Below are 25,972 nucleotides of genomic sequence, written 5' to 3'. Positions count from 1 at the left end.
CAGGGAGTCGGGCGTGAGTGGACATCAGGAATGGGAGCCCCCATACCCCACATGACATTGGAGTTTGCCGTTTAAAAGAAAGAGAAAGATTTACCCCTCCCTTGTACTGTGGGGTGAGCTTTGAATGTGGCTGAAAGGGGGGAATTTTGTGTGCTAGAACAAGAAGGGCTGTAAGCCATGTATTCTACTGAATTGCGGTTGGAGAAAACTGAAGGTCTGACTTGTGCCCAAGTGAAGGCTGGGAGTTTGCTACTCTAACCCCTGGAGTAGCAGAGAGGTTCACTTTGGTGTAGGAGTGGTTATTCCGTACCGACTCTTTTACCCTCTGTAAGCAATGTGCATAGCTGCTGGCGGGACAATCCCAGAGCATAAAGATTGCGTGAGTGGACATGGAGTGGGGTGAACGTTGTGGGACCCGCACGGGTGGCCAGCACTGTGAGCAATAGGGAGGGGGGAGAGGTCAGGTGCAAGGAGGGGAGGAGTGGAGATGGTCCAACCTGACCAGCCAGAGAAAGGTATTCTGCTTCACCATCCGCATGACCCTCCATATTTGAAGCTACAGAAAGAAATTAGGGAGCCTGACCCTCACCTACGGGATTCGATCCTCGTATTATTTTATGTTCCCCCTGGGGGGGGAGAGAAACCAATCATACATCTCTGTTTCCTTCAGATTTATAATGCTCTCTGAGACTCATACGTTCATGCCCATTTCATAATAGGGACAAGGGAACACATAATATGATGACAGGTGATGGAGTCAGAGGGCCATGTACCGCTAAGTGTGTGGCAACGGTTAGTTAATTAGTAACTGTATTATTTAGATTACTTCTCTACACTTTGGAATCGCAAATATTTGCTGAAGACCCTCAGTGGCGGATGTTAACCTTTCACTTTTCTAAAATTTAGTAGATTCAGCAAAGAGAAGTCAGATTGGTAAGAATTAACCTGTTCAGTAACAAATTATAATTGCATGTGATTAATCTGAATGTTTTAAATTTATATCTGGGATTTTGAGAAGCTGGATGAATGCTAAGTGATTGACAAATGTCCTGGAATGGACATGCTTCCGATTTAAGCAATAAATTGTGGTCATACAAGGGATCAACTTTCCAAAGCATCTACGTGCATAAAAACCAGATTTTGGGGGGACGTAAATAGGATGTGAAAGTTGACAGGGGGGTTTGTAAGCGTAAAGGGACAAGGAGAAGAGATTCCACGCAGAGGGGAAATCAATCATTTGCTCGTGTACGGGCGTAAATGCACACGTTGACGTTTTACCCCCTGCTTCCTAGCCAGCGTACATGTCTGCCTGTGCTCGCGCTGCGCTAAGCTGCACGCAGTCCTGCTAATTTTCACGAGGGACTCATGCCTGCAAGCCCACCCAGGTCCGTGTATGCTCGCAGACTTCACTCCTACTGCGGTGTTATAAAATTACCATTCAAAAATATTCCTTGCAAATGCAGGTTTCCATAAGATACAGCTTTGCTGCTTGTAGGAGTTGCACCTTAAAGGCATGTAACTTCTGTGTAACAAAAACAAAAAAATGAGAGAAAGAGTTTAGAAAACCATCCCAATCACCTGGGAGTTATTTTACCCTTGTAAACTATTGTATCACAGATAAGAAGAAAGGACCATAACTCATCTCAGCTCAAGTAAAACGTTACCTCCTAAATTTTACAAAGAAAGTCATTTAAAAGAATGTGGAAAACACACAGGGATGTTCCAGGCGGAGGGCTCCCTAAATCACATTCATTTAAGAAGTGAAAACAACGTTTAGAAAAATCTTTTCTCATGGTTAAATGTCTCTTGGCTGAGGCTAGAAAGGTGTTCCTGACAGAGGTAAAACGTACATGAAAAAGTCAACCAGAGAATAATCGGAGACAAAATATCCCTCTCTTCCCCAGCTCTACTCTCCATGAGCTTCTGTTTCTCTTTTCGGGGTTCACTCGTGATGAACTTTCATAGAGACACCACCAGTTTTCTTTTTCTTTTATGTTTGCTCACGGTCTGTTATGGTTGTTTATCACTTTCCCAATTAATAGTTGGACTGCTGGGGCTCACATGTTAAGTTCTTGCTGTCGCATTAGAACCCAAGCAAAGAAATGGAAGTCATTTTGAAGAAAATCTGTTTAAGAAGCAGGGAGGGAAAAGCCGCATCTTATACAAATGAAAAATTGCATTTTTATACTGAAATCATTTGATTTTCATGTATTTGATTTTTTTTTTTTTAGATGAGGAATCTCTGTTTCGTAAGGAGTACTCAAATTTAGAAACTCAGAGTTCCCGAAGTCCACTTTTGAGAGCGTTAAAGTGATTGCTCAGTTTTTAAAAGGACTAAAAGTGTAGGCTGCTGCATGAACCTACTTCCATGATTTTCTGGGTGGCATTTGTTTTAAGTTAAAAATAAGAAATTCCAAATTGGTTATCTATTCGTGTCCTACCCCACCAGGAGGAGGTGACTAGGAGAAGGTCTTTTCTGAGCAGAAACCCTGTAATATCACGCATTTGTGGGGAAGCTTTTGGCACGGGGATTAATGCTGAGATTAGCTAGAAATGTTGTCCTAACCTTGTCAAAGGTCATGGTGGTCAGGCAGAGTACAAAATTCAATCCGCTTCAAAAGAAGCTACAACCAAAGGGGCAGATTTTAAAACCTGCACGCGCGGCCTACGTTTCTGCGCACTACCCAGCATGCACAAATGTACGCCCGATTTTATAAAATGCGAGCGCAGCATGTTATAAAATCCGAGCCCTAGGGGAGCCCCGATGGCTTTCCCCGTTCCCTCCGAGGCCGCTCCAAAATTGAAGCAGCCTTGGAGGGAACTTTCCTTCCCCCCCCACTTCCCCTCCCTTCCCCTATGTAACCTGCCCTCCAGCCCTACCTAAATCCCCCCCCCCCCACCTTTATTTTGTTATTTACTCCTGCCTCTGGCAGGCATAACTTGCGCGCGCCGGCCAGCTGCCAGCGCACGTTCCCCCAGCACAGCCGCTGTCCTGGAGGCCTCGGTCCCACCCCCGCCCCCACCCCACCCCTTTCACAAAGCCCCGGGACATAAGTGCATCGCCGGGCCTATGCAAAATAGGCTCGGTGCACACGTAACTCTTTTAAAATCCACCCCAAACCTTTTACTGAGAAGGGCAATTTGTCTCTGCTACCTGAATGTTCAGTTATGCTAAAACCAGTCTGCTACCTATAGCGAGTCATGGCCTGCTCTCGGCCTTGCCAGCCGGTCAGGTTTCCAGGATATCCCTAATTAATGTGCATGATAGTTGCAGAGAATGAAGATAATGCATGCAACTATATAGGATGCATATATCCATTTGAAATATCCTGAAAGCCCGACTGGCTGGGGTTGGGGGAGGGAGTGCGAAAGATGGGTTTGAGAACCAAACAAAGCTTCTACTGGTGAAGAAGCAGCTGCCTTTGAACCAGGAGCTTTTACATTGATGGTGCAATGGCTGACTTTCTGCTTGCTTTCACTCTCTTCAATCAGAGCGGAGTCTCAAGTGCCGTGCCGAAGAACCAACAGCGACAAAATGAAAGCCGGACTCTGTTTTCTTCTCCTAATCGAGTTGTGCGTTGAAGCCAGCGTTTCCTCTACCCAGGGCACCCCCCCAAATAAAGAGAGCGAGGGCCATTTTCCTCCCAGCAGCCCCGCGCCCCGCGATGCAGCGCAGAAGCCCAGCCTTGCCCACAAGGCACAGGAGGAGTTGACTATTTACAACCTCACCGCAAAGAGCACAGATTTTGGATTCAATCTCTACAGGACCATAGCAGACAAGCACGACGAGAACATATTTATTTCCCCACTCAGCATCACGTTCGCCCTCGCTTCCTTGATGCTCGGCACCAGAGGACTCACGTACAGTGAAATACTCCAGGGGCTCAACCTCCATCTTTTTAACGACACCGACAAACCTCACTTACTGCCTTCCCTTTTCAGAAAGCTGAAGGACAATATTACCAGGAACGAGGACTTTGTTCTTGAGCAGGGCAGTTTTTCTTTTATTCACCAGGATTTCCCCATCAAAGACGCCTTCCTCAATCTGACCCAACGGTATTTCGACATGGAGTTCTCAAACCTGGACTTCCAAAACGCCTCGAACACAAAGAAGATTATAAACAGTTACATTACCAAGAAAACAAAAGGAAAGATTTCGAACCTGTTTGACGAGATTGATCCCCAAACGAAATTAATTCTTGCGGATTATATTCAGTTTAAAGGTAATGCCACACGTTTCCACTAGCAGATACCCAGAAAACACATGAGGAGGGCAGGAGCATTTGTACATCTCTCCCTTTGTCTCCAGCATTCACTGTCTCTTTTTTCTAACGCTGCCGCCGCATCCCTTCTCCAGTCGCTGTGGGGCGATGCCGCCATCACAGGTGTCTGCTGGATCCCAGTCCTCGCCTTCTTTCTGCCTGCAGGCTGCAGGAGCCAGCTCTTCGTGCTCCCCGCCGGGCCCTGCGAGGGACAGATCCCAGCCCAGATCCCGTGCTATATGTAAAGAAGCTGGCTAGCGACAGCGTGGGCATGCATGGCATACGGTGGTAACATTTTTGTTATGGGCAAAGTGGGGCTGGGAAAGGAATCGCTTCCCACTTGCTGGGACTCGGAGGGGGCTGGCACGCTATTGTCGCAGTCCCGCAGCCGAGCATTTGAGCTCACGGTGCTCTTTCACCGATTCTAATGGGCTGCCTGTTGGAGAGACCTAGAGATCCCCACCAGCCGTGGGCAGAGTGCGCACAGATCCCTGACAGACGCCTGAGGTGTTGGCACATTCTGCACTGTGGCTGGTGCATTAATTATTACTTCCGGCTTCATTCGCTCCCTAGGGTTTTGGCCTCCAGGTGGCAAGCAGCAGTTGGATACTGGATTTTCTTCCGTACTCACTCTTTTAAAATAGGTTTCTAAATGTTAAAAAGTTAACAAGAACCAGATAAAAGATATTCAGAGCAGATCTCCACTCTGCTTTCCTCCATTGTGTTCTGCCTCTGCTTCCCAGCCATTCTCGGGTGCTCACTCACCGAGCTACCTAGCTTGCATTTGCTTTCCCCACGTCTGTCTGCCAAATATAGTTATTTATTTGATTTACATTTTTTGCTTTTTGGCACTTCAAAGGGGATTACATTCAGATGTCGTAGGCATTTCCCTATCCCCACAGAGCTCATAATCTAAATTTGCACACAAGCAATGGAAGATGAAGGGACTTGCCCAAGGACTCAAGGAGTGGCAGCAGGATTTGAACGTGTAGCCTGCTGCTCTAACCAGTAGGTTATTCCTCCACTCTAGTGCAGAGAGCAGCAGTAAGTTTGTCTGGACTCCCTTTGGCCAAAGTGGTTCTCATTAATTCCTATAGGGAAAAGAAATGTATTTTTATTTTCCTTTCTTCCCATGGAAAACCATGGAAGCGTGCCCATGCTATACAATTTAGTTTAACTCTATCTTATCCAATTGGAATGGAATTGGAAAAAAAAACACCTCAGGAGAGAGTTGCAAAAAAGTCCCATTTGGAGCATCTCTGGCTGCTTTTAAAGAGGCAGAGCCATGATAGATGCAGCACATTGTGGCACATCTCTGTTAAAAAGCAGCATTGACGAGGCAGGAGATGGGGGTGCTGCATGCGCACAGTAGTCATGGGAAAAGAGGGATAAGATGTATACTAAGTGGCATTAACGAAGAATGCAAAGGCAGGAGAAGACTTACAGTGTAACCAAGGAAGATAAAGACAGATGCTAATCAGGGAATACAAAAGCGGCAAGTGCCTTTCCAGTGCCTGAAACAGACCGTCAAACCCAAGGCACGAACAGAAATCAGTGGCACAGCACCTAGGTAGATACAACAGAGAAGTGACAAGAAGAGAAGGCAGGCCTCTGGAAAAGCCAGATGAAAGGCCACACACATGATCAGGTCAGCAGTACACATCAGGTGCCTCACCTGCATGCCAGAGAGAGACAGACTACACATTAAAAGCCCTTACTCACACACACCCACCCACAGGGATGTCTCCTTGTAATGCATCTAAACGTACACACACTATAGAAGCTCTCTGAGTACATACGTATATTCAAATAGAGAATATTGCGTTGTATCAATTTTCAACCAAGAATATTTAGATCAGGTGAAAGATATGTATTTACATTTTTTTTGGCAGTATATGCAATTCAACATAATATGCCCCCCCAAAAAGCAGAAATTTGTTGTATCTGCCAACAGACATCAAATCATTATTATGGCTATGGGCCAATCCTGATTCTTCAATGATATTTCATGGCATGTTGGGACTGTTAGTTCTTTAAAAAAAAAAAAAGGTGTGTTGCCTGTAGTTAAGGCAGAGTGAGTTTTCTTGGCATGTAGCCTTTTCAGTCAACAAGCATATCAGTCACCTGCTGGTGCCCCTTCCTAGCCAGTGACATAAGAACATAAGAAATTGCCATGCTGGGTCTGACCAAGGGTCCATCAAGCCCAGCATCCTGTTTCCAACAGAGGCCAAACCAGGCCACAAGAACCTGACAATTACCCAAACACTAAGAAGATCCCATGCTACCGATGCAATTAATAGCAGTGGCTATTCCCTAAGTATAATTGATTAATAGCCATTAATGGACTTCTCCTCCAAGAACTTATCCAAACCTTTTTGAACCCAGCTACACTAACTGCACCAACCACATCCTCTGGCAACAAATTCCAGAGCTCTACTGTGCATTGAGTGAAAAAGAATTTTCTCCGATTAGTCTTAAATGTGCTACTTGCTAACTTCATGGAATGCCCCCTAGTCCTTCTATTATTCGAAAGCGTAAATAACCAAGTCACATTTACTTGTTCAAGACCTTTCATGATCTTAAAGACCTCTATCATATCCACCCTCAGCCGTCTCTTCTCCAAGCTGAACAGCCCTAACCTTTTCAGCCTTTCCTCATAGGGGAGCTGTTCCATCCCCTTTATCATTTTGGTCGCCCTTCTCTGTACCTTCTCCATCGCAACTATATCTTTTTTGAGATGCAGCGACCAATGCACAATATTCTAGGTGCGGTCTCACCATGGAGCGATATAGAGGCATTATGACATTTTCCGTTTATTAACCATTCCCTTCCTAATAATTCCTAACTTTCTGTTTGCTTTTTTGACTGCTGCAGCACACTGAGCCAATGATTTTAATGTATTATCCACTATGATGCCTAGATCTTTTTCCTGGGTGGTAGCTCCTAATATGGAACCTAACATTGTGTAACTACAGCAAGGGTTATTTTTCCCTATATGCAACACCTTGCACTTGTCCACATTAAATTTCATCTGCCATTTGCATGCCCAATCTTCCAGTCTTGCAAGGTCCTCCTGTAATGTATCACAGTCCGCTTGTGATTTAACTACTCTGAATAATTTTGTATCATCTGCAAATTTGATAACCTCACTCGTCGTATTCCTTTCCATATCATTTATATATATATTGAAAAGCACCAGTCCAAGTACAGATCCCTGAGGCACTCCACTGTTTACCCTTTTCCACTGAGAAAATTGACCATTTAATCCTACTCTCTGTTTCCTGTCTTTTAACCAGTTTGTAATCCACGAAAGGACATCATCTCCTATCCCATGACTTTTTAGTTTTCGTAGAAGCCTCTCATGAGGGACTTTATCAAACGCCTTCTGAAAATCCAAATACACTACATCTACTGGTTCACCTTTATCCACATGTTTATTAACCCCTTCAAAAAAAATGAAGCAGATTTGTTAGGCAAGACTTCCCTTGGGTAAATCCATGTTGACTGTGTTCCATTAAATCATGTCTTTCTATATGCTCTACGATTTTGATTTTGAGAATAGTTTCCACTATTTTTCCTGGCACTGAAGTCAGGCTCACTGTTCTATAGTTACCCGGATCAGCCCTGGAGCCTTTTTTAAATATTGGGGTTACATTGGCCACCCTCCAGTCTTCAGGTACAATGGATGATTTTAACTAATAGATCTGAAATTTCATTTTTTAGTTCCTTCAGTACCCTAGGATGCATACCATCTGTTCCAGGTGATTTGCTACTCTTTAGTTTGTCAATCTGGCCTACTACATCTTCCAGGTTCACAGTGATTTCATTCAGTTCGTCTGACTCATCACCCTTGAAAACCATCTCCGGAACTGGTATCTCCCCAACATCCTCATTAGTAAACACGGAAGCAAAGAATTAATTTAGTCTTTCTTCAATGGCCTTATCTTCCCTAAGAGCCCCTTTAACCCCTCGGTCATCTAATGGTCCAACCCACTCCTTCACAGGTTTCTTGCTTTGGATATACTTTAAAAAGTTTTTATTATAAGTTTTTTGCCTCTATGAACAACTTCAATTCAAATTCTCTCTTCGCCTGTCTTATCAATGTTTTACACTTAACTTGACAATGCTTATGTTTTGTTTTGTTTTTTAATTTAATCTTTATTGTGATTTTCAAACAATTAAAGTAAGATAAACCTTAGTAAAGAAAATAGGATACAGCCATATCGATTGGTAAATAAAATTATACAGACATATATATCAGGAAATCAAATACAATTGGCCAGAATCGTCTACAAAGAAATACTGAGGAGATGGATTTTAGGAGTATACGCAGGAAATCCAACATTTTCATGTTACATTAAGAAACGGCTTAGCATTATTGGTAACACAAATTATTCTAGATCCCACTTAGTGCTCGCTAGGAGAAATTACAGAAATCACCCTAGCATTTACAAATGATTTGAGTTGCTCAGGATAATAGAAAACAAAACATTTATCTTTTCGTTTTATAATGCATCTACTTGGATATCTCAAAACATAGGAATATCCCAAACTTTTAATTTGTGACCTGTAAATCAAAAATTCCCTTCTCCTTTGCTGTGTAACACGAGCAAGGTCCGGGAAAATTCTCACCATTGCTCCATAAAATGGAGTTTAAATATTTTTAAAGAAATTTTTCATCACAATTCCCATATCATGCACAGTTGCAAAGGTAACTAGAAGAGTAGCTCTATCACACAGTTCTGTTGAGGAATCTTCTAGGTATCTGGTCAAATTCTCCATAATCTCAGCCTGATTTTCAGAACGTGGTCTGGCCACCTGTGGTGACATAAGAAAAAGCCAATGCTTATGTTTTATCCTATTTTCTTCAAATGGATCCTTCTTCCAATTTTTGAAGGATGTTTTTTTTTGGCTAAAATAGCCTCTTTCACCTCCACCTTTTAACCATAACGGTAATTGTTTTGCCTTCTTTCCACCTTTCTTAATGTGTGGAATATATATGGACTGCGCCTCTAGGATTGTATTTTTAAACAATGTCCAAGCCTGTTGAACACTTTTAACCTTTGCAGCTGCACCTTTCAGTTTCTAACTATTTTCCTCATTTTATCAAAGTTTCCCTTTTGAAAGTTTGTTAGGTCTGCAGATTTACTTATTGTCCCCCTTCCAGTTATTAGTTTAAATTTGATCATGTTATAATCACTGTTGCCAAGTGGCCCCACCAACGTTACCTCTCTCACCAAATCCTGCGTTCCACTAAGAATTAAATCTAAAATAGCTCCCTCTCTTGTTGGTTCCTGAAACAATTGCTCCATGAAGCAATCATTTATTACATCCAAGAACTTTATGTCTCTAGCAAGTCCTGATGTTACATTTACCCAGTCAATACTGGGGTAATTGAAATCTCCCATTATTATTGCACTGCCAAATTGGTTTGCTTCCCTGATTTCTCTTAGCATTTCATCATCTGTATGACCATTTTGTCAGGTGGACGGTAGTATACTCCTATCACTATACTCTTATCCAACAGACATGGGATTTCTACCCATATAGATTCTACTGAGCATTTAGTCTCTTGTATGATCTTTATCTTGTTGGACTCTATACCCTCCTGGACATAAAGTCCCACACCCCCACCAAGTTGATCCTCCCTATCATTGCGATATAATTTGTACCCTGATATAGCACTGTCCCATTGGTTATCCTCCTTCCACCAAGTCTCTGTGATGCCAATTATGTCAATCTCATCATTTGCTGCTATACACTCTAACTCTCCCGTCTTAATACTTAGACTTCTGGCATTGGCATACAGACATTTCAAAGTGTGTTTTTTGTTTGTTTTAACAACCTGCTTTTCAGTTGTTAGGGATAATTCGGAAATCATTAGCTTTGGTGATTTTTTACATATAGGCATATGGACTATGTTTGCTTTTAATGGAACCTCTCTGTTGGGATGCCCTAACTCTCCTGTTTCATTAGTATCCTTCAAGGATACATTTCTCCGAACCATGCACTGCTGAGTGACTGTCGGCTTTCCCCCTTGTTCTAGTTTAAAAGCTATTCTATCTCCTTTTTGAAAGTTAGTGCCAGCAGTTTGGTTCCACTCTGGTTAATGTGGAGCCCATCCTTTCGGAAAAGTCTTCCCTTTCCCCAAAAGTTTCCCCAGTTCCTTACAAAGCTGAATCCCTCTTCCCTGCACCATCGTCTCATCCACGCATGGATACTCTGGAGCTCTGCCTGCCTCTGGGGATCTGCATGTGGAACAGGAAGCATTTCAGAGAATGCCACCCTGGAGGTTCTGGATTTCAGTTTCCTACCTAAAATCCTAAATTTGGCTTCCAGAACCTCTCTCCCACATTTTCCTATGTCGTTGGTGCCCACATGTACCACAACAGCCGGCTCCTCCCCAGCACTGTCTATAATCCTATCTAGGTAACGCGTGAGGTCTGCCACCTTCGCATCAGGCAGGCATGTTACCAGGCGGTCCTCACGTCCACCATCCACCCTGCTATCTACATTTCTAATAATCGAATCACCAACTATAATGGTCGGCCTAACCCTTCCCTCCTGGGCAGTAGCCCTGGGAGACTTGTCCTCAGTGTGAGAGGACAATACATCACCTGGAGAGCAGGTCCTTACTACAGGATCACTTCCTGCTACACCAGGGTGATGTTCTCCTACTGGCAGACCTTTCTGATCCAAGGCAGCACTGGGGCTGCCAGAATGGATATGGGACTTGGCTACTATGTCCCTGAAGATCTCATCAATGTACCTCTCTGTCTGCCTCAGCTCCTCCAAGTCTGCTACTCTAGCCTCCAGAGATTGGACTCATTCCCTGAGAGCCAGGAGCTCTTTGCACCGAGTGCACACATACAATCTCTCACCGGCGGGTAAAAAATCATACATTGACACTCAATGCAAAAGACTGGAACGCCCTCCTCTTGCTGCTGGACTGCTGCCTTCATCTTAGTTTTATTGAGTTCCTAGTTAAGTTTAGGATACTAAGGGAGTTAGAATGAGAGTACTTTAAATTTACAGGTGAATTTACTAATTAATCAGCTATTGTCCTACAAGGGGATAATTAAACTTTCAATAAGGGCTGGTACAATAGTATGAATTAGATAAGACCCTGAATGATTTTTAATCAGAAAGTGTCTCGTGCCTAAAAATCAAGGATTGAGTGGGTGGGAAAGACAGACACTAGAATTAACTATCCCTTTTATATGTGCTGATATCATATGGGCGAGTCCACTTCCATACCTGTAAATGAGACTGGGATTATAAAACAAAGCATGCACATAAAATGGAAAAATGAAGAGAGATAAATATAATCTGGGTGCTGTACTATCTGTCTATATTAGAATATCTATATTACTAGAATAAGGAGGACAATATGTAATATTTATTTTACAAAATATAGGTGAGATGTTTGTCTCCACAAGATGCCTACATGTGGAAAAAAATGTAGTTTAGATTTCTTGGTATTTGTTTTAACCAGGTAGTTTAGACCTGCCCCTTAGAGTTTCCAATTTAATCAGAACCAGGGCTTAGATCCTGGCACCTTAAGCCTTTATCTGCAGTTACCTGGGAATTTGTGGATTTTCCTCTTATTTTATAACCTCTCCCTCAACATTACTTAATTTGATTATTACAGTGAGGAAGCTGTGCACCAGGGCGCCTCCTGGAACCCTCTAATCATGGGATCCAAATCCAGCCACTAGGTGTCATCCTTGAGTAAAGACCTTGAAGCCCTTCCCCTTTGCCCCCTCCCTGATCGCCATGCCTCTGAATACTGCCCCAGCAGCATCTCCAACCGGCCCAGGGAACAGGAGCTCTGACTTGGGTACCGAATCAGGGACCGTCTGCATTCTGTGCTGAGTCACCAGGCCGGCTAACGTATTGACATTTTGTAAGCTGCAGCTTAAATAGGTGCAGGACCAAGAATGGTAGGGCGGGTGATTGCCCTCCAAACAGAAAACCTCTTTATCAGCTGCTTTCACATTTCTTCATGCACAAGTAACCATTCAATGCCCAGAGTTATTTTGTTCCCAGTGTTCTCATCTATATGTCTAGAAATGTTTGTATTATTATCTGCTTCTAGCATATTACTCTGACTTGAAGAACAAATAGTTAATTTTAAATCTAGCAAACAGCAGTGTAACATTATTATGAAGAAAAGCAATGCCCAGGACACCAAAATCTAGGGTACTATGCTAATGAGATTTGTTGTTTAGACAAAAATGGAGAAGTCCAGTAAGCTAATTCCAGCATCACACAGGAGTGAGGTTGTCTTGCTATGAATCACTCTCTTCAAGTGAATGGTCTGTGGCAGGTCCGTAATATGTTGCCGTTACCAATAAATTGTTGCAATCTTTCCATTTTCTCAGGCAAATGGCTATATCCATTTAATCCAGCATTCACTGAACTGGACACCTTCTATGTAAGCAAATACCACAGTGTTAAGGTACCCATGATGTTCAAGACCGATAAGATTTCCTCAACTTTTGATGAGACCTACCAGTGCAAAGTCGTAAAGCTGCCATACAGGGGCGGCGCTAGCATGCTTATCATCATGCCACAGAGAGAGAGTGACTATGCTTCCATTGAAGACCACTTATCTGCAGAACTCGTGGAGAAGTGGCTGGCAAACATGAAACACAGGTATTCTATTTCTCATCATTTAGTGGGGACAAAGCCTGGGGTGGAGTATTTAATGTACTCGTTCAGTGAAGCACAAAATCATTGTCATAGCTGATGTTGGAAAGAAGGTTGCACACTCCTGTATGCTCTTAAACTGAATTTAGTAGACTTGTTTATCAACCTTTCCAGCATCTCTAGCTTAAGCCCTTTGAGATCCAAGAACTCTGTAAAACTTTCAAGCATGTTATGAACATCAGTGGTGGCCAAAGCCATCATTAGCTGCCACATCCGCACAGAACAATATGGATTTGCGGAATACAAAATGTGTAATAAAGAAATATGGCCAAGGTACTTGATAATTATTGTATTCTCCAGTGACAAATAGAAAAGTCTTAAAACCATAGATTAAGAATGCTAGCAGAATACATGTGCTGAAGTTACATATCCGTTATCCACATTACTTAACTTTTTAAAATTATGTTTACTCTGTAGAAAAATGGAAGTTTTCTTTCCAAAGTTTAAGCTGGATCAGAAATATAAAATGCATAAATTTCTTCAAGACCTGGGGATAAACCAAATATTTTCTGGCAAAGCAAACTTAAGCGGCCTAACAGACGAACGGAACCTCAAGCTCACACAGGTTTGTCTTACAAATTCCTCTGGGAACCATAACTGAAGTCCAGAGCACAAGTTCTCCTCTACCTTGCATGCTTGCAACAGATTTAAGGGGTCTATTGGTGCTAATGCAGGCACGTAACTTGCATTAATGACGACATTAGGCAACATGAAGTTCATACAGCCCTAGCATGATTTGCATTGGCATTAGTATGTCAAAATAGTGCCAATGCCAATCACCCCTGTTAACGACTTGATGAGAGGCATAAGTATGCAAATGCATTCTTTACACCCAGGATCATTAACAAATGTTGAATCCCAGGAGGCTTAATGTGGCCTTATTAATGCTCTGAGTTTAGCTAGATACCAAAGGTGCCATTAATTTCTTGGCATTAATGCGGGCATGTTAACAGTAAGTGGATAACCATATTTCCACAGGTGGTAACTTGTAAATGGCCACACAGGTATGTCACGTGGTTTTAATCAAAATATTTGCTATAGAGCTGTACTGGCTAATCAGATGCAGGAGGCTTGTAGTCAAACAGCAGGAGGACCAAGAGAGAGGAAATATCATCCATGGGAGCAAGAGAAGAGTCTGCAGGCTGGAAGTCACAGGAGGGCATGCAGGCAGCAGGTCAGTATATTTCCCATACCTGCACCTCCCTGCTGGGTCTTCTGCAGGAGTAAATGGTAAGAAGATATTGTCTGAGCTCAGCGACCATTATGGCTTCATATAAGGGCCTTAAAAATGATACTGGTCTTCTGACAGGCAGGTCTCATGCCATACTAGGTCAAACTATTGACCCTGTGACATTTTCTCATCTCAGGCTCTTTTCAAACCACTGGGGCTGTAGGTGGCAGAATGAAACAGTCCACTTTCTCCTGGCACTATAAACCATGAAAAGATGGGTTAGGAATTATATCAAATTCCCTACCCATACACAACAATAGCAGGATGTAAAAAATGGTTTATATGCTATCACTGGGGTACCAAGCATGGTGGATGCAATAGACTAGGTGCATGTGGCATTGATCCCATCTCATGAAAGGGATGTGGCCTTTGGCAACCACAAGCACATTCATCCCCTAAATAAGCAGATGGTACGTGACATGGGTATGAACATCCTGAATGTGGTATCTTGGTACTCAGGGCCCTGCTATAACTCTTATATCTGCATTATTCTGACTTCTGCCAGTTTGCAGAGGACAGGCATGGCCAAGCATGGCTGTTAGGTAAGTATTACTCAATGTTTTAAAATTGTAACCACACTCACTGTTAGTCATGCATGTGCCTAGATACCTCACCATGATGATGTGATGTTGACTCATCATATCTGTTAGAGACTAGCTCACAACAATGCCCTCTACATTGCAATGATAGCACTTGCAACTAACTCTCAACTTCATGTGGACCTCATCCTTGGGGACAGGGATTCCTTGGTCTGGCATGTTCCTACACCCAAAGTTAAGCACATCTAAGGTCCTGTATTTAACTCACATGCTCTCATTTCTTTTCCATGGGTAGTACAGGATATAGGTGTTGACTATAGCTTCTCACTGCTGTAGGTTGGTCAAGGATGCCTGCAGAAAGAAGGCACAAGACACACACATCCACTCACTCTGTCATCACCTTTGGTATGTTAAAAAGTCACTTTAAGTGCTTGGACAAATCAGGTGATGCCTTACAGATTGTGGCATTCTTTGGCTGTAAGTGCTGGACATTTACTCACATTTTAGAAGTAATTTGCTATGAAGAAGGCAGGGTGTAATCTGAGCTAGCACAATCTCTCTTTCATTGCTTTTTCCTTTATTTTCAGTGTGCTGCTGCCCTGCTCTGCCCTTCTCTGGAGTACTTTCCTCCCTGGAGTTCATGCAGAAAGTAATGCATAGGATATGAGAAAAGCTAAAGGGGAGTCTGTCCTGCTTGGAGGGTACGGCGTAGGGTGCCTGTGCAGTAGCCCCTGTACCTGACAGGGGGTCCTGTCATTTTGCCTGCATAGGTATTAAGACTTACATCTACAATGGGTAGCATGGAGGATGCAGGCGGCATGTCTGATGCATGGGCTCCACCTCCAACAGGCTTCAGTGGGAATGCAGCAGGGCCCATTGCAGGTCACACAAGAATGAAAGCAGTGTGTGGCCTAATGAAGCCAGCCTACGGTCACACTATGAGGACACCCAGATTTCTAGGGTTGCCATCTCACCCCAGGCCAATTGAACAGGATGATCCAATTCTCATAACAGCCCTATTGCATGCATGGATTTGTAGATCTGAATTTCTTGTGAAAGTTTGGGAAAATCAGAACTACAAACCCAAACTTGCCATGGGGCAAAACCAAGACTGGATCAGCCTGTTCAGTAACCTAGGGTGAATTGGAAACCCAATGAATTTCTGACAACCCAATCTAATGCAATCAAGTAGTCTAGGTCCACCAATGCTCATGTGGACAGCAGCTCCTCACCAAGTTGTGCTTTGAGTGGCAGCACTCCTCATGGATGACATTATCAGGTGAGTGGAGCTGGCCAGAACAGTACTTGGGGGTCTGAAGAATTCATCCATATTGTTTTAGGTCAGGATGTGAAGGGTAGTGGAGGTGTGAGCCTATTGTACTGCAGTGTAGTTGACGCAGCCTCGAGGACAAACCCACATGGCCTATGCTAGCAGATCTTAGTATCATCCACAAATAGATACATTTTACCTTCTATCTCTTCCGCAATGACACTCACAAAGATATTGAACAGAACCATTCCCAACACCAATCCCTGTTGATCGCTGTTGGGAATGTTCTTTCTTCAGAGTAGGTTCCATTTACCATTATATGCTGTCTTCTATCAGTGCAAAGGTGACGGACCTCACACATCACCTAGATAGGATTTTAGACAGTGCTGGGGAGGAGCCGGCTGTCGTGGTACATGTGGGCACCAACGACATAGGAAAATGTGGGAGGGAGGTTCTGGAAGCCAAATTTAGGCTCTTAAATAGAAAGCTTAAATCCAGAGCCTCCGGGGTAGCATTCTCTGAAATGCTCCCTGTTCCACGTGCAGGTCACCAGAGGCAGGCAGAGCTCCGGAGTCTCAATGCGTGGATGAGACGATGGTGCAAGGAAGAGGGATTCAGTTTTGTTAGAAACTAGGAACCTTTTGGGGAAGGGGGAGTCTCTTCCAAAGGGATGGGCTCCACCTTAACCAGGGTGGAACCAGACTGCTGGCGCTAACTTTTAAAAAGGAGATAGAGCAGCTTTTAAACTAGAAAAAAAGGGGAAAGCCAACAGTCACTCAGGAGCGCATGGTTCAGAGAGAGGTATCTTCAAAGGATACTAATGATGCATTAGAATTAGGGCATCCCGACAGAGAGGTTCCAATAATAAGAAAAGCAGTCCAAGTGCCTGTAACTAAAAACTCACCTGAGCTAAAAAATTCTAACTTATCCCTATCAATTAAAAAGCAGAATGAAAATACAAACAAAAAACAAACTTTGAAATGTTTGTATGCTAATGCCAGAAGTCTAAGAAGTAAGATGGGAAAATTAGAATGTATAGCAGTGATTGATGACATAGACTTAATTGGCATCTCAGAGACATAGTGGAAGGAGGACAACCAATGGGACAGTGCTATACCGGGGTACAAATTATATCGCAATGACAGAGAGGAGCGGTCGGGAGGAGGTGTGGCGCTTTATGTCCGGGATGGCATAGAGTCCAACAGGATAAACATCCTGTATGAGACTAAATGCACAATTGAATCTTTATGGGTAGAAATCCCTTGTGTGTCAGGGAAGACTATAGTGATAGGAGTATACTACCGTCCACCTGGTCAAGATGGTGAGATGGACAGTGAAATGCTAAGAGAAATTAGGGAAGCTAACCAAATTGGTAATGAGATAATAATGGGAGACTTCAATTACCCCAATATTGACTGGGTAAATGTATCGGTACATGTTAGAGATATAAAGTTCCTGGATGGAATAAATGACATTTTTATGGAGCAATTGGTTCAAGAACCGACAAGAGAGGGAGCAATTTTAGATCTAATCCTCAGTGGAGCACAGGATTTGCTGAGAGAGGTAACGGTGGTGGGGCCGCTTGGCAACAGTGATCATAATATGATCAAATTTGAATTAATGACTGGAAGGGGGGCAGTAAGAAAATCCATGGCTCTCTTGCTAAACTTTCAAAAGGGAAACTTTGTTAAAATGAGAAAATTTGTTAGAAAAAAACTGAAAGGAGCAGCTACAAAGGTAAAAAGTGTGCAAGAGGCGTGGTCATTGTTAAAAAATACCATCCTAGAAGCACAGTCCAGATGTATTATTCCACACATTAAAAAAGGTGGAAAGAAGGCAAAACGATTACCGGCATGGTTAAAAGGGGGAGATAAAGAAGCTATTTTAGCCAAAAGATCTTCATTCAAAAATTGGAAGAAGGATCCAACAGAAGAAAATAGGATAATGCATAAGCGTTGGCAAGTTAAATGTAAGACATTGATAAGACAAGCTAAGAGAGAATTTGAAAAAATGTTGGCCGTAGAGGCAAAAACTCACAGTAAAAACTTTTTAAAATATATCCGAAGCAGAAAGCCTGTGAGGGAGTCAGTTGGACCGTTAGATGATCGAGGGGTTAAAGGGGCACTTAGAGAAGATAAGGCCATCGTGGAAAGATTAAATTGTTTCGTTGCTTCAGTGTTTACTGAAGAGGATGTTGGGGAGGTACCCGTAATGGAGAAGGTTTTCATGGGTAATGATTCAGATGAACTGAACCAAATCATGGTGAACCTAGAAGATGTGGTAAGCCTGATTGACAAACTGAAGAGTAGTAAATCACCTGGACTGGATGGTATTCACCCCAGAATTCTGAAGGAACTCAAAAATGAAATTTCAGACCTATTAGTAAAAATTTGTAACCTACCATTAAAATCATCCATTGTACCTGAAGACTAGAGGATAGCTAATGTAACCCCAATATTTAAAAAGGGCTCCAGGGGCGATCCAGGAAACTACAGACCAGTAAAAAGTCATGGGATAGGTAGTGATGTCCTTTCGTGGATTACAAACTGGCTAAAAGACAGGCAACAGAGAGTAGGATTAAATGGACAATTTTCTCAGTGGAAGGGAGTAGGCAGTGGAGTGCCTCAGGGATCTGTATTAGGACCCTTACTTTTCAATATATTTATAAATGATTTGGAAAGAAATACGACGAGTGAGGTAATCAAACTTGCAAATGATACAAAATTGTTCAGAGTAGTTAAATCACAAGCAGATTGTGATAAATTGCAGGAAGACCTTGTGAGACTGGAAAATTGCGCATTGAAATGGCAGATAAAATTTAATGTGGATAAGTGCAAGGTGATGCATATAGGTAAAAATAACCCATGCTATAATTACACAATGTTAGATTCCATATTAGGTGCTACCACCCAAGAAAGAGATCTAGGCATCATAGTGGATAACACATTGAAATTGTCGGTTCAGTGTGCTGCGGCAGTCAAAAAAGCAAACAGAATGTTGGGAATTATTAGAAAGGGAATGGTGAATAAAATGGAAAATGTCATAATCGCTCTGTATCGCTCCATGGTGAGACCGCCCCTTGAATACTGTGTACAAGTCTGGTCAGTGGTCGCCGCATCTCAAAAAAGATATAATTGCGATGGAGAAGGTACAGAGAAGGGCGGGGAATGGAACAGCTCCCCTATGAGGACAGACTAAAGAGGTTAGGACTTTTCAGCTTCGAGAAGAGATGGCTGAGGGGGGATATAATAGAGGTGTTTAAAATCATGAGAGGTCTAGAACGGGTAGATGTGAATCGGTTATTTATGCTTTTGGATAATAGAAAGACTAGGGGGCACTCCATGAAGTTAGCATGTGGCACATTTAAAACTAATCAGAGAAAATTCTTTTTCACTCAACGCACAATTAAACTCTGGAATTTGTTGCCAGAGGATGTGGTTAGTGCAGTTAGTATAGCTGTGTTTAAAAAAGGATTGGATAAGTTCTTGGAGGAGAAGTCCATTACCTGTTATATTAATTAAGTTGACTTAGAAAATAGCCACTGCTATTACTAGCAATGGTAACATGGAATAGACTTAGTTTTTGGGTACTTGCCTGATTCTTATGGTCTGGATTGGCCACTTTTGGAAACAGGATGCTGGGCTTGATGGACCCTTGGTCTGACCCAGTATGGCATGTTCTTATGTTCTTATCCACGCCTCTACCTTGGCGCCCACTCCCAGCTTCTCATTTTATTCACAAGCCTCCTATGCAGGACCATATCAAAAGCTTTGCTGAAATCCAAGTAGATCACATCTAGCGCTCTTCCTCGATCCAACACTCTCTTTCCATAATGGGTGGTTTTAGAGATATCAGGAAACATACAGATTTTCTATTCATAAAACAAGGAAACTTTATGGCAAAGAAAAAAAAAATCTGGGCATCCAGTTACGATAGGGATCCAGTGCAATAATGACCATAAGAATGTCACGGATTATCACTTTAACCTCTGTCCTAACATCTAAGCTGTGCAAAGACAATTGTAAATATATACCTTTTCAAAAGGCAGGAGACTTCGAGAAGACATTTTTAAGATCTCCAACATATACTCTTCAACATATCTACAGGGGACAGAATAGTAGACCTAGGAAAGTTGCTAAGCCTGAGATTTACTCCTGTTGATATTCTCCAGCAGTTCAAGCTTGTAATGAAGCACAAGGTTGTCCTTTACAAGGGCAGTAATACAAGCATGGACCAATGAGACCCTCTCCTCTGCCCCTGCTAGGCATTGCTCTAATTTTGCATTGATTGAATCCTGAACCTGTAGTTTGGAAGCTATCTCAGAAGTGACCATATAACAATCATTTATGAGTCCTGACAAAGATTTGTGTAAGATTTATGTCTTAGAGCCTCCTCCGGTCATCCGCTGGGCATTCCCCAGCACACTATCCGCTTCACTCCTCTCCACTGCTAGAGCTTATCCTGCCAGATTCCCTCTGCAGGATCTCTGGCAGGAGTATAATGCCACCAGCCTTCCAACCCAGCACTGAGTTTAATAGACCCAGAGGTCAAGGGTAATACCCTGCTGTCAATGGGGCCTCCACCTCAGTTCCTCCAGCCACTGCTTTCCCCCGCCCAGCACTTGAAAGGTCAAGGCTCTCAAACACAGTTCAGTCAAGCTCGGCTTCCCCAGCACCACTGCTTCTCCAAAGGCAGACCAATCAGTCTTTGCCTGTTCCTGCACAACAGTGGGTAACAGCCAACGCTCGGAAACAGAGTTCAGTAACACTTGACTTTTTCCCAGCACTACTGCTTTTCCAAAGGCAGCCCAATCCGGCTGTCTGACTTCAGGATGTAAACTGAGTCCTGGCAGGGCCGGTGCAAGGGGATTGGGCGCCCTAGGCACCTTCAGCCTTGCGCTGCCCCCCAGCCCTGCCCCCGGTCGCAGCCCCGACTCCAGGGGCAGGGACCATTTGCCACCACTCCCCCAAACTCCCCCCCCCCCAAAACAAAAAAACTCACAAAACACTTGGTCCAGCGGGGAGCCCGGGAGCGATCTGCCGCTCCCGGGTTGTTGGCTGCCACTAATCAAAATGGCGCCGGTGGCCTTCCGCCCCTATCATGTGACAGGGGCTACCGGTGCCATTGGTTGGCCTCTGTCACATGGTAGGGGCTAAAGGCCACTGGCGCCATTTTGGTTAGTGGCAGCCGAGGCCCCGGGAGCAGCAGATTACTCCCGGGCCCCTCCGCTGGACCACCAGGGAGGCGTCGGGAGGGTGGCACGATGGGGGGCGGGGGGAGGCAGGGGGAGGCGGGGGCTGGGCAGAATTTTGAAGGGGCACTTTTTGCCCCTTCAAAATTCTGCCACCTGAAGGGGCCGCAAGCGGTGGCGGCGCCCCCTAAATATCGGTGCCCTAGGCACAGGCCTAGCTCGCCTAGTGGTTCCGCTGGCCCTGAGTCCTGGGCACCCTGAAGTTCCCTCCCCCACTGCAATGTAGCTGGGGAGGATTGCAGGATACACAAACTGTCAGCTTGTGGCAGTCTCTCCCTGCACCTCCCCTCGGCAATCCTTATTCCCAATGAGCACAATGTTCAGACTTCTGCTGGTTACCTGGGGAGCCCCTGTTCAGCGACTCTCTCTTCTCATGACCTCCTTCTTTCTGGTTCCAGTGCTTTCTTCCCCCCTGTGGGGGGAGCAGCAGAGGGTGCACATAGACTCCCCCTTTGGTGGATTTATTTCAGTTTAAATATTATGGGTGTAGAATCCCAACATTTTTGTTTTGTTTGTATGTTTTGCTTTGTTTCATTTTTTTAAATAATGGTGCATTGCACTCTATTCTTGGATATTCTTTCTTCATTAGGATGGTCTCGGTTAATTCATACCTCTACCCATCGGCAGGGACACTCTCTTGATCTTATTTTAATGATTCCTGTAGACAACTTAGTTTAGACTCAATGTCTATTCAAGAAGTTCCATGGTCAAATCATTCTTTAATTACATTTTCTGTTGCTTGGCCTAGTGCTCCTGATGTTGTGACTAGAGATGTGGACCCTTGGGCCGGCCGTGCGGAGAAGAGCTGGTGGACTCCGCAGAGATGGAATGGCCGGGAGGCGGTTCAGAGACAGAAGACAAAGAAGAACCTTCACCCTGGAAGTCCGAGATCTTCCCAGGAGGAGCCCGTGAGGATCCGGACCGCTGGGACTTAGGCAGCTGTCCAAGAGACGGCAGGCAGGAACTAGAGTCTTCGCCCTGGAAGTCTGAGATCCCCCCAGGAGGAGACCGTGAGTTGAAGGATGGTAGCGAGAAGACAGTCCAGGTGCGGAGCGGATGGCAATCAGGAGTACGAGAAGATGAGCAGAAGTCAAAGCCAGGAAGGCGATCCAAAGGAGGAGATGACTGGAACTGGAACAGTGGACTGAACCAGAAGCAGAGTCAGGAGCGAAGTCAGGAGCTGGGAACCGCGGAGACAGCCAGACTGGAGACAGGAACAGGAGCAGGAACCACAAAGAAGGCAAGAACAGGATCTGAAACTGGAAGGAACTGGAGACAGGAACAGACGAAGCAGGAACTGCAACTAGCTACTCACCACAGGAGCTAACCCCGTTGCAAGGCAGGGATCGTTGGTCAGACGCCGGGTTTAAATCCCTGCCGGCGTCTGACGTCACTGTTGAGGGCTGGCCGCGGTTTCGCGCCAGAGGCCCTTTAAAAGGGTTCCCTCTGCGCGCGCGCATGCCTAAGGGGGCAGAGCCAGAATCTCGGAGCTCGGCGGCGTCTGCCTCGTGGAGACGCTGCCGCGGAGGGCCGAGTAGGCCCAGCGAATCCTGGGGCCTGCTGCTGATACTCCCAGGAAGGCGAGGTAAGGACTCGGTTGCGAGGGTCGCGACCGGGACCGCAACACCTGAAGCAGTTAGATTGTTTAAATCTCAAGTCCGTCCTGGCCATATTGATAGTTCTCAGTTTATTGATGATGCCGTTGATCATGCCATCCTCCAGTACCACCTGCAAGAATGTGGCGTCTCAGGAAATGTGCTCAATTGCTTTGCAGCATATCTTAGTAATCATTCACAACAGGTGAAACTTGGGGATGACCTATCACAATGGTCTTTTTTGAAGTCCAGTGTTCCCCAGGTCTCTGCCTTATCAGCAGTTTTGTTCAACATCTATTTAGAAACATAGAAACATAGAAACATAGAAATGACGGCAGAAGAAGACCAAACGGCCCATCCAGTCTGCCCAGCAAGCTTCACACATTTTTTCTCTCATACTTATCTGTTTCTCTTAGCTCTTGGTTCTATTTACCTTCCTCCCCCACCATTGAAATATCTAGCTTGATTAGTTAGGGGTAGTAGGGGTAGAAACCGCCGCAATAAGCAAGCTACACCCATGCTTATTTGTTTTACCCAGACTATGTTATACAGTCCTTATTGGTTGTTTTTCTTCTCCCCTGCTGTTGAAGCAGGGAGCTATGCTGGAAATGCGTGATGTATCAGTCTTCTCCCATGCCGTTGAAGCAGAGAGCCATGCTGGATATGCATCGAAAGTGAAGTATCAGACACATTTGGTTGGGGTAGTAACCGCCGTAACAAGCCAGCTACTCCCCGCTTTGTGAGTGCGAACCCTTTTTTCTTCTCCCCTGTCGTTGAAGCAGAGAACTATGCTGTATATGCATTGAAGGTGAAGTATCAGGCTTATTTGGTTTGGGGTAGTAACCGCCGTAACAAGCCAGGTACTCCCCTCTTTGTGAGTGTAAATCCATTTTTCCACATTTCCTCTTGCTGTTGAAGCTTAGAGCGATGTTGGAGTCACAGTAAGCATGTGTATGTTTATTGAATAAGGGTATTGTCTCCAGGCAGTAGCTGTCATTCTGGTGAGTCACCCACTCTTCATTGGCGGCCTCTTGACTTTATGGATCCACAGTGTTTATCCCACGCCCCTTTGAAGTCCTTCACAGTTGTGGTCTTCACCACATCCTCCGGAAGGGCATTCCAGGCGTCCACCACCCTCTCCGTGAAGAAATACTTCCTGACATTGGTTCTGAATCTTCCTCCCTGGAGCTTCAAATCGTGACCCCTGGTTCTGCTGATTTTTTTCCTACGGAACAGGTTTGTCGTTGTCTTTGGATCATTAAAACCTTTCAAGTATCTGAAAGTCTGTATCATATCACCTCTGCTCCTCCTTTCCTCCAAGGTGTACATATTTAGATTCTTCAATCTCTCCTCGTACGTCATGCGATGAAGATCCTCCACCTTCCTGGTCGCCCTTCTCTGTACCGCTTCCATCTTGTCTTTGTCTTTTTGTAGATACGGTCTCCAGAACTGAACACAGTACTCCAGGTGAGGCCTCACCAAGGACCTGTACAAGGGAATAATCACTTCCCTTTTCTTACTCGATATTCCTCTCTCTATGCAGCCCAGCATTCTTCTGGCTTTTGCTATCGCCTTGTCGCATTGTTTCGCAGACTTCATATCGTTAGACACTATCACCCCAAGGTCCCTCTCCTGCTCCGTGCACATCAGCTTTTCCCCCCCCCATCGAATACAGTTCATTCGGATTTCCACTCCCCATATGCATGACTTTGCACTTCTTGGCATTGAATCTGAGCTGCCATATCTTCGACCACTCTTCCAGTTTCCTTAGATCCCGTCTCATTTTCTCCACTCCTTCCGGCGTGTCCACTCTGTTGCTGATCTTCGTGTCATCCGCAAAAAGACAAACCTTACCTTCTATCCCGTCCGCAATGTCGCTCACAAAGATATTGAACAGGACCGGTCCCAACACCGATCCTTGCGGTACACCACTTAAAACCGCTCTCTCTTCAGAGAAGGTTCCATTTACCATCACACATTGTCTTCTGTCTGTCAGCCAATTTGCAATCCAGGTCACCACCTCGGCCCTCACTCCTAAGCTTCTGGTTTTATTCACCAGTCTCCTGTGCGGAACCGTATCAAAAGCTTTGCTGAAATCCAAGTATATGATATCAAGTGCTCTTCCTCGATCCAATTCCTTGGTTACCCAGTCAAAAAAGTTAATCAGATTTGTCTGACAGGATCTTCCCCTGGTGAATCCATGTTGCCTCTGGTCCATCAATTCTCCGGACTGTAGATAGTTCACTATTCTCTCTTTTAGCAGTGACTCCATTACTTTTCCCACCACCGAAGTGAGGCTAACCGGTCTGTAGTTGCCAGCCTCCTCCCTGTTCCCACTCTTGTGAAGCGGGACCACCACCGCTCTTCTCCAATCACTTGGCACCACTCCCGTTTCTAGGGATCTATTGAACAGGTCACACAGCGGAGCTGCCAGAACATCTCTGAGCTCCCTCAGAATCCTTGGATGAATCCCATCAGGCCCCATGGCTTTGTCCACTTTCAGGTTCTTTAGCTCTTCCCACACATTTTCTACTGTAAAAGGATTTATATCCATTCCTCTTCCCTCCAGTTTCTTGTTGTGTAGAGATGGTCCTTCTCCAGGGTCTTCTTTAGTGAACACAGAGCTGAAGTATTCGTTTAATATTTCTGCCATTTCTTCATCTCTCTCCACACATTGATCATTACCACCTTTCAATTTCACTATACCACTTTGGACCTTTCTCTTTTCGCTGATGTATCTGAAAAATGTTTTGTCACCATTTTTTATCTCCTTGGCAATCCTCTCTTCTGCTTGACTCTTTGCCAACTTGATTAATTTCTTTGTCTCCCTCAGTTGATACAAATATTCTTCTTTGTGCTCCTCCCTTTGGGATCTTTTATATTTCTTGAATGCTGTTCTTTTAGCTTTAATTTTGTCAGCCACCTCCTTTGAGAACCAGATAGGTTTCAATTTTCTTTTGCTTTTCTTTACATTTCTAACATATAGAGCAGTTGCCTTGGTGATTGCTCCTTTTAGATTGGTCCACTGTTGATCCACATCTCTCTCGTTCTCCCATCCTTTAAGTTCTTCCTCCAGGCTCTTCCCCATTTCCTCAAAGTCTGTGTTTTTGAA

The 25,972-nt window shown here is 44.3% G+C and overlaps 1 protein-coding gene across 1 annotated transcript in view; it reads left to right on the top strand.

The window, feature by feature from the left end:
* Nucleotides 1-844: 844 nt before the first annotated feature.
* SERPINA10 (serpin family A member 10) overlaps nucleotides 845-25,972 on the top strand; it is a 29,459-nt gene continuing 4,331 nt past the window's right edge. Inside the window, exons 1-4 of the mRNA XM_029597872.1 lie at nucleotides 845-933; nucleotides 3,493-4,223; nucleotides 12,647-12,920; nucleotides 13,392-13,539. Coding sequence (XP_029453732.1) covers nucleotides 3,536-4,223; nucleotides 12,647-12,920; nucleotides 13,392-13,539 — 1,110 coding nt within the window. The 5' untranslated portion in view covers nucleotides 845-933; nucleotides 3,493-3,535. The remainder of the gene's footprint in view (nucleotides 934-3,492; nucleotides 4,224-12,646; nucleotides 12,921-13,391; nucleotides 13,540-25,972) is intronic.

This window comes from Rhinatrema bivittatum, chromosome 4 (assembly GCF_901001135.1).
Source record: "Rhinatrema bivittatum chromosome 4, aRhiBiv1.1, whole genome shotgun sequence".
NCBI lineage: Eukaryota > Metazoa > Chordata > Amphibia > Gymnophiona > Rhinatrematidae > Rhinatrema > Rhinatrema bivittatum.
The sequence above is the reverse complement of the archived record's forward strand: the minus strand, read 5'-3'. Positions and strand labels throughout refer to the sequence as shown.